This window comes from Nestor notabilis, unplaced genomic scaffold (genome assembly GCF_000696875.1).
Source record: "Nestor notabilis isolate BGI_N333 unplaced genomic scaffold, ASM69687v1 scaffold4885, whole genome shotgun sequence".
NCBI lineage: Eukaryota > Metazoa > Chordata > Aves > Psittaciformes > Psittacidae > Nestor > Nestor notabilis.
The window spans coordinates 42,141-51,636 of NW_009929684.1; the positions used below are offsets into that span (position 1 = coordinate 42,141).

Genomic DNA, 9,496 nt, shown 5'->3' on the forward strand with positions numbered 1-9,496 from the left:
CCTACATGAAATTACCTAAGGGTCTTTTGTGTTGTTTCATTGTAGATGCTATTAACATTCTAACGGAGATGAAAGAGAAGGATGTTCCTATCTCAGACAGAACAGTTGCATCTTTTTTCCGCATTCTCAATGCCGCTGCCATGCGAGGTGAAGTTGAAACAGTGAATCGATTACATGAGACCATTGTGAACCTGGGGTTGGCAGAGTCTGCTGCCCTTCATTCCCCTCTGATTACAGTTCACCTTGAAAAGTAAGCTATGTTTGGGCTTCAGATGAAACAAGTTATGTGATATTTGTGTTTTATGACCTGTGTGTGCTATACACAGCTGCACATACATGATTGAAAGTGCTCATGCACGTAAAAATGCACACGTACATGCACATAAGGTACTGAAGTGATTTAGGAATGCTGATGAATGAATATGTTTTAGATAAGTCTGTTTTCATCAGTTATATATCACATCATGGCTCTGGGAGCAACAGCTGTGTTTTATGTACACATCAGAGATGAAGTGGCTATATATTGGAATATTCATATGATAGTTGATTATAAAGTCTGTCTGACAAGATAGCTATTCAGAGCATGATAGGTATAGCCTCAGCACTTGTGGCTAAGTAGTATGTGTTTTCCCGTCAAAACAGCATTATTTTGCTATGCCATCCAATACATCTCAGGTGAGTTGAAGGGCGGTTCTCGAACACTGAAATATTTTTAATTCACATAAATAATTTGATGTTACTGCCATGTTACTGAATTTAAAATTCAAAGAGAATACTGTCTAATTTGTCTTGTGCTTTGTTTTGTTTGGGTTTTTTTCCATATGTACCTTTCATACCCTTTAATAGAGAAAAGGAAGTTCATACATTTATTCTGTCAGGAAGTAATTCCATGTGTCATGTTCCTTTGCGTAAATTTTCATTATGAGGTATAGGATATTTGAGTGAATGTACGTATGAAGTACATAACAATTTCTTACTAAAATTGAGCCAAGAATCCCTTTTTACTTCTTTTACCATATGCACAATCCTTTTATTTTTTTCCTTTTGTTATTTATGTAGTTGCTGGATTTTAATGTCTTGCAGCTAGAGTGATTGATCAGTTTCTTGCAGTTCAATTCACATGTGAGATGTTCTTGGCTTAAATATAATACCTGTGAAATAAGTGATTTTTTTCATAGTATTATGTAGCTTAGCCTCAAAGATGTATATTTCTACGTGTTTCTGTTAACATGTAGAGTGTTTGAGTTCTTACAAGTATTTTGGGTATGCAGGGTCTGGATAATGTTTTCTGTATTCAAAATTCTTGTCAAAAAGATGTAACTCTTGATAGATGCATCTACATTCTCTTCTAAAATAGTATTTTAGTGAAGTGGTCAACAGTTAAGAATACAGTGTGCACCTCTTCAGTCAGTGACACTGCCTTGGTTACATCACAAGACAAGGCAGATGTTTATGAAAGTAATTCAACTGCAATCATATGTAACTAATGTGTCGGAAAAATATCTGATATGCTTTGCAGTGTGCAGTGAAAGCAGCTGCATTTTACATAATTGCTTTAGGCACGTTGACATGCAAGTTGTACATCGTGCTACTTGGGTTCTTTTCACTTGAGAAGTAGTATATAATGTAAATAAATATGTGATCACGTGTGGATGTAGAGGGACAGTAAAGAGTCTTGCTTTAGTTTTTTAGTTTGATTCCGCAGTCTTTTGGATTATAAATGGTTAATAAAACTTTTAAGATTTTTTTTGTTTGTTAGTTTTTTGGGTTTTTTGGTAAGGGTGCTTTTAATGAGACTAGATTTTTCAAGGAAAAAATAATTTCATACCTTGGAATTGTGTTGGCTACAAGTTGTTGGTACTCAGGTGTTTAACTTACTATATTCCATATATATAAATATAATACAGAGTAAGCTCATTTCCTATGTTTTGAGGGAGGGACCCTATGGGTGGAGATACTTGCCTCTTCTCCAGTGTTAGACAGAATAGAAGGGGGAAGCTTTTTCCACATAATTTGCTTGTGAGAAATAACCAGATTTGACTTTTTCTTGTGTGTGTGTCTTGGAGGTGCTAAAAGTTTTTGAAAGTTAGAAGTAACTGAAGTAAGTGTCATTTCTTTCAGAAGTAGTGCTTACTATTTGATATCGTAGAGCTCAAGTATCATACTGAAATGCTGTCATTTAGCTGCAGGTCATCAGCATGCCTCTCAGATTAGACTCGGGATACTTTTTAATGTTCCACAGCAGTGGTTATGCTGGTGTTTTGTGTTCTTAATTTATTTCAGGCTTTTTAATTGCTTGGAAAAGAATCTGTGATTTGCTTTTGAGGATTTCAGCAATTGTAGGCATAAAATGTTTTTATCTACCTCTTTTTTCTGTACCCAGTCCTGGATACTCTGAAATTCTTGTTGAGTCCTACTGCATACTAAAAGTGACAGTTGGCAGCAGAGCATGGAAAAGAAAGAAATTGTTGATGATGAACAGTATAACATGACAAAAGCCAACAAAATCTAAGATTCTAGTAGAATGGACATTTTTCCTTTAATATTTGAGAAATATTTAACTGAGAGAACTCATACTGTCTTAGGGTTTTTTTACCCTAAATAAATTTAAGGGGAACCACCCCCTGCCTTTGATTGCATGATATTTATTTATGACTTTGAACAGTTTCTCAAGGTGGTGAAATCACATTAAAAATTAAGACAGTCCATGTGTGGGATCTTGCTCTGTCATTCAAGGTGATAAACCTGCCTTGGACAGTGTGACAAAAATCTTAGTTTCTAAAATCTACAAGGATGTGAAGAGCTTGTACTTTTTCTTAAAACATGTCTTAGTTTTGAACTGGGTCTTCCAGCTGCTAGTAATTGGTAAAGGCTGTGTTACCTACACCATCTAAAAATTCTTACAATTTTGAGATAGTAGTTTTGGCTTTTGCCTTCTTTACCAACTGTCACAGGAAAACATGAGCCAGTTTACAAAACGAAGAGGTTTGTGAAGCTAAGCTGCTCCTGTGCTATATGGTACTTTGATAATACCTATTGCAGGATGATAAATGAATGGATACAGTAACTACTGATGATTTTTCTTTTTTTGCTTTCTCCAATAAAGCTGCTCAAGTCAGCTTTCATACAAGGAAATATAGGGAGGGATACACATCTTAAAAACTTGATATGGTTCCTGTATGTTCATTAACAGAAGTTTGTTTCTTCTCTCCTTGAATAATACCAACTCTGAGAAAAGAAACAAACCAAAACATGTTCAAGTTTGAAATTTACCAATTCCCTATATCAGAAGTGCTCTTAAGCAAAGAAAATTTGCAGGTAGGCTGTGAAAACATTATGTTACAGACTGTAAGAACAAAATATTTTGTAGTTTTAAGTCAGTGAATGCAAGCAGTTAATAGCTGTATATTAAACAATCAAGTTTCTTTAAAAATACTCAGTGTGCCCAGTAAAGCATTGTGTGCTGGTTTGTGATTAATCTTATAGAAACTTATTTACCTTCTCATGTAGTAGATACGATACATCCTGAGTGTAGGGCCTTGACAGTTTTTCTTCTGCTGTTTTCACGGAGTTAAATTCACCTATAATTTTGTTAGAGATGATTCTGTAGCACATACAAGTTAATTGACTTTTGAATTTACTTTTTAAAACAGGCATCGTTTAAAATTAAGTGATTTGGGAAGGGTATGTCTAGTGGGAAGAGGTTTTTTCCTTATTTTTAGTGGCTTTATTTCAAATATTTGTATTAAAACTCTTTATGTGTTGCAGTGAAATTAGGGATGTTTGCCTCTCTTACTCCATTATTGCAATTAGGAATTTAGCATCATCAGTGCCAAAGGACAAAAGTGTCTCATTTGCCCTATGGGGACAGGACAGTGATAAGATGATTTTTCGTCAAGGATCATTGGGTCGTAATTAAGTTACATTCATGGCTATTGCTTTTTGAAGGATGATTGGTAAATGACAGGCTTCATGTGCTTGGTACGGACAGTGTTCACTAGGGTTTTTTCTCCCTCTGTCAGAAAATCCTGTTGAGTCTGATAATGTAAATGTGGCATTTTATTCTGAACAAAAGAGCAGGGAAATGAGCTATCTTGTCTAATCATTCAGTTGTTTAACACCGACTTCCAGTTTAGACTCAATTGGCTGGAAAGCACTTGACATGTGAAGTTAGTGCTGTTCGGAACGCATGTTTGAGTAAATTTTAAAGTAAGTGACAGCTAAATTGTACCTAGGGAAATTACAAAGCCTTCAACACAGTTAATTTTTTGGGGAGGATTAGTTGTAATTGCAACACCAGTCTCCTTGAAGATTCCTTAGTATAGCAAATGAACAGAAAAACATTTAGCTCTTTCAAGAGCCCGTTCTCTTTTAGCAGAATAATTTTTGTAAAGCTGATTGTACCTTGCTGAATTGACTTCCCTCTACACTAACATCTGCTTCAGATTTGTAGAGAGGGATTTGTTTTACTAGTCTACCCTCCACCCCCACCCCAGAGTCCTTTCTTTTTTTTTTCTACCTCTCTAGTGATTTCAGGTTTGAGAGCTTTTCAATCAGTAAACCCCTTAGGTAAATTGCCACTTCACTAAAGCTTCATGCATAATGTTGCAGCACTTCATTCCAATTAAAATCAATATTTGGAGTCTTATTTTTATCAGGCAGACTCTCTGGTTGGGAAAGTTGTTTATTACAAGTAAAAGGGTTAGATTTAGTGCTGCATTCTTGGAACAAAAGGGGAGTGGCTTGTTGAAATTGAAGGGAGATGTTATATCCTTGCATGTTATAGCCAGTCTTGCCACAGAGTGTGTTCTGCAAATGTTCAGGCGTCTGAGTAATTTTGTCTCTTGAAATAGCTCTGTGTGAGTAAAACTCCCCATGCAAATAGTTTTGAAAATTGTGCCCAGTAGTATCTTGGACATCATAGGCATCCTAAAGAGAAACCAAATGAACCCACGAACTTATGGTATCTCCACCTTAGCATCAATTTAATTGAAAAATAATGCCAAAATAGGACTCTTCTGGAATTACATGAGGGTTGAGCATAATATAGTAATGACTAAGGCTCATTCTGTCATTCAAAAATAATAGTATATCTTCTTTTTAAAATAACAAGTTTCAATGAGAGGGAAAAGTACACCTCATCTTTCAGTGGAACAGGTATGAGGCCTGGACAGATAATATTTGTGAATAACTTAAAGCTATAGTATCTGACCAACTCAAAATGAAGCATGGATCATCTGTGTTCACATTTTAAATACTATTTTGTCCAGAATGACACTGGAAATCAGATTTTGCCAACATGGCTATATGGGCTTTATTTCCTTTTTGACTTGGTAATTTTGGACCAGGTTTTTATTTTAGTAGTATAGTAAGTGTCCTTTGGGATGATAAAAAGGTGCTCACCATGCAAAAGTTCTTACAGAAAGACTGCTAGCTTAGAAAGACAGCTTAAAGTCCTCATGTCTAAATAAGTTTTCTTAAAATGTGGAAAATATTTTATGTGCAGGTTTTTTTAATTAGTCATAACAAAACCATTAACATATTGCCTATATTCAGAATCTGAAGCCTACATTAAGTTCCTGATTTTTGTTTTCTTTCGTTTTCCAACAGGATTTTAAGAACTGCTTACAAAAGTAGTTGCTGGTACTTACTTGGAATTAACTGCAGCTTGTGACAATTAAGAAATACTGCAAGTTGTTGAATAAATAGTATTAACTGAAGTGCAAGCAAAAGCTTGATGGGGGTTTTTTTGCTGTGGTAGTACAGACAATTTTTTTGTAGAGGCTGAACTTCTATACCTTTCATTGGTTTATAGTTGGTTATTGCCAGTTTTGTCATTTATCAGTTTTATAAACCTTGTTCTCTAGTAAACTGTGGATGACTCATTGGTTGCTTGAATGCAACTGAACAAATATATCAGATTTTGATAGATTCAAAACAAATGTCTAGTGAATTAGTGTGTAAGATATTGACCTCCTTAAACACAGATTTACTCAGCCACCTTTGAGCGATAAGTACCAGTAACAAGTACAGTGTTTCCATTTTTGTTATCTCAGTTCTTTGCTGACATTTTTCTCTGAATACACAGTATTAATGCCTTCAGAAGTATACATTTAGAGGCTAGAAAACTGTTAATGTTCCTGTTTGAATGGCATTCCAATTATTCATTCACTTATTGATAGCTTTGACCTAAAACCAGTCACTTTAATCCTTTAGGAATACAGCCGAGACAATACTAGGGCTGTTTGAGCATCAATCTGAAAAGCTAGATTTATCACTGAAAACTTTAATTTGAATGTATAAATGTTGTTATGCCTCCTTAGAAATGGAGTAGTTTTCTGTAAAACTGTTGTGGGTTTTTTGGGGGTTGATTTTTTTTTTTTAAAGATGTTAACTGAACTTGCATCTAAAGCAGGAGAAAAATACTGATTATATAAAGCTTTATATCTGTCTATGGTAACTACCATAGTATTTCTCTTTTATGACAGTAATCTAGCCTGCAACATCTACTTGCAGTTTTGAAATTAACCTGTAATTTAGTCTTCACCCCAAATGACAAAAATTCAAATGACTCCATGGGGTGCCAGAAGATGCACTGTAAACAGGGCTCGGTAAGGGGGATAAGGTAGAAATCCATCATCTTAGGTTCATTTTCAGAATGCCAGTATTACTGAACAAAATTAATTCTTCTGTTAGTCTTTTTTTTTTTTTTTTTTTTTTAATATTAGCCTAAATGAAGATAGCAGTATATAGTAATCTAGATATTTCATTCTTTGAAAAAAGCAAAATTCGTGCTGCATAAGAAATGCAATGGGAGGACATCTGAATTTCGCTTCTTTTAACAGTATTTGTTGAGGTTCAATTGATCAATAATAAAGTTGCTTCAGGAATTCAAAATCATTTCAAGTCAGTTTTATTATGGCCTTCAGCTGCTGCTGCCAAGTGATTTTGTTATTTTTTTAAATTCTCTATTTCCCTCCTTGCCTACTTCCACCAGCTTTTATTTGATAAGCATTTTGAAATCTAACATACATTGTTACTGACTGTTTGGCTACTTGCAACATTTTATGCATGTCATTTTGCTTTGTTTCAATTTCAGTTTAAATCTTCCCCTTCGAAGAATAACTTCAGATATTGTTTTATCATTGTTCCAGTGGTTGTCTTCTGTTGGTTTTGGTTTGGATTTTTGGTTCTTTTTTGGTTTTGTTTTTGGTTTTTAGATAGAGTTGCAATCCTTTAAAAAAGGATCTGCAGCAGATGATTTCGTTGTCAGTTGCACAGAAAAAAAAATTAATTTGTATTTGTTATTTTAAGTTCCAGATCTGATAGTTTTTATGGCTTTGCAGTTTTGCATTTTAACTGTATGTACTTCTGAAGGTGTTTATAGGTAGGTTAAAAATTCAGCAAACGACTGACATAACAAAAATTGAAATATTGTACTTGTTACTTGAAGTTAACTGCTCAAAGGCTCCTGAATAACTGCATTTAAGGAAGTCAGCATCTCACACACTAATTTACTGGTACCATGGATATATAATAGTGCTGTGGCTCACTGTGACATAGATAGGCCAGCATAAAATACATTGTGGTACCTTAATATATTGTTGACTTATTTGCAAAAAATACATGGCAAAAAATCCAGTATACATAGGATTCATACCTGTATGTAGAATGAAAAAATGCTAGCCCCTCAATTATGATGAAACGGAAATCAACAGATTATTTACAGCTAGTGCATTAAATTGTAAAGCAAGTGTGAAGGAATCTGAAGAGAGCTGTGGTTATCTTGCTTAAATCTGGAGGTCAGTACGGAAATAAAAAATCTTTGGAAAAATTTTCAGGCGTTTAAAAATTGAAAATGTCTAAACAGACATTTGGAAGTAATATAATATGCATAATATTACTTATTAACAAAAAAAAATAGAATTCTTAAATGCAAACTGGAATTTCTGTAGAATTGGGGTTTTGTCACAATAGTACGTAGCAGAACTTAAAAATTTTACTTTAGACGTTAAGTGCATCTAATGATGAACAACCGAAGTAACCTTCGGTTACTTTGTAGTGAACAGTGGTCATGCAATCAGAAGTTTAAACCAAGAGGTTTAAGCATAAATCTGTAGTTTGTTTTCATGTTTGTGTTTGTCAAGCATCTGTGGTATTTGTTTGTAGGAAAACTTCACCTGTTGTTTAAAAATAACCGTACATATTGGGGGGGAAATTACACTCTTGGATTATAGACTGCTGAATGAATTTTCCTTTGGATTTTCAAGACTGAAGTGGGTTCAGAATGCACTGCTCATGCTCATAATGTTTGATTTTTTTTTTTTAATATTTTATTTTATTTTAATTCTTGTTTTATTTCATTCCACAAGGGATGACATGCCTGCGGCTCTGGAAGCTTTAATCAACTGTTATAAGAAGTATGGTAAAATTCTTCAGCTTCATAACATCTACTGTAGACTGATAGAAAAAGGAGATTCTGATCTTCTGCAGAAGGGTTAGTTGCATGTAGTCAAATGCTGTCTGATTATATGGGGTGTGTTCTGGAGGCTTTTTTTCCAGGATTTGTATATCATTTCTTCCAACTGAAAGAAAAAAAAGGGTTTGTGTTCATATGTGTAACTTTAAAGCACCTGGTGCCTACATTCTTCAGATTGAAACTCGATATTAATTTTAAAGGCAGAAAATTCAAATGTTTGTACAATACAGCATCGAGCTTCCAAAGATGAGTGCTAATACTTGGTTTAGCTATGTATATTACTATTAAGAAACAACTCAATAGTAACAAAACAACACATCTGTTTTTCAAGTAGTTGTGCAGTTAAGAAATCCTATACCCTCACTCTCTACAAGTAGAGAATGCCAATATATAGTCTATTTTGTTGAATGTAATTCAAAATATTTTGCAGATAAACATTCAACTGCAAAGCTACAAGTTGTGTAATATATTGCAGTCATTCCATATGTTTCAAAATTTATCTTCCTGTGGCTTATTCTTGGAGGTTCGAGATGCTTGGAAAATACTAGTATTAAGAAAATCTGGTGTATGTATTAAAATGCTTCAATGTTTTCAGTAAACTAATGAGTTTTATTCTCTCTTCAGTTTCAGATTTTATAAGCAGAGAATATGGTGACATGATGGCTCTTTATGATCTCTTCTTTGCCTTCTTACAAACAGGAAAATACAGAGAGGCCAGGAAGGTCATTGAGGTGGGATTTTAACTGTAGTACTCTAATCGTGCAGCTATTTAGACTCTTAATTAGAAACATTTAAAGTTTTTAACCTTTAATTAGACTTCTTCTGATTCATGTTAATAGAATTCAATCCCAATAATTAAAAAAACCCTCAACCAGCTTTATTTTGTATAATCACAGTTCAGAAGAGAATGAGTCTTGTTGTATATTGAAATTGTTTCCTCACTTTTTCAAAATTGCTGTTATATATCACAATGATATTTGCATATTAAATATCGGATTGTGGAACAATTAAATTAAA

General features: G+C 34.1%; 1 protein-coding gene across 1 annotated transcript in view; it reads left to right on the forward strand.

Annotated features, from left to right (window-relative positions):
- The window catches only part of LRPPRC (leucine-rich pentatricopeptide repeat containing), a 77,274-nt gene that overhangs the window by 30,858 nt on the left and 36,920 nt on the right, over nucleotides 1–9,496 (forward strand). Inside the window, exons 22-24 of the mRNA XM_010015093.1 lie at nucleotides 46–250; nucleotides 8,373–8,497; nucleotides 9,104–9,210. Of these exons, the coding sequence (XP_010013395.1) occupies nucleotides 46–250; nucleotides 8,373–8,497; nucleotides 9,104–9,210 (437 nt within the window). The remainder of the gene's footprint in view (nucleotides 1–45; nucleotides 251–8,372; nucleotides 8,498–9,103; nucleotides 9,211–9,496) is intronic.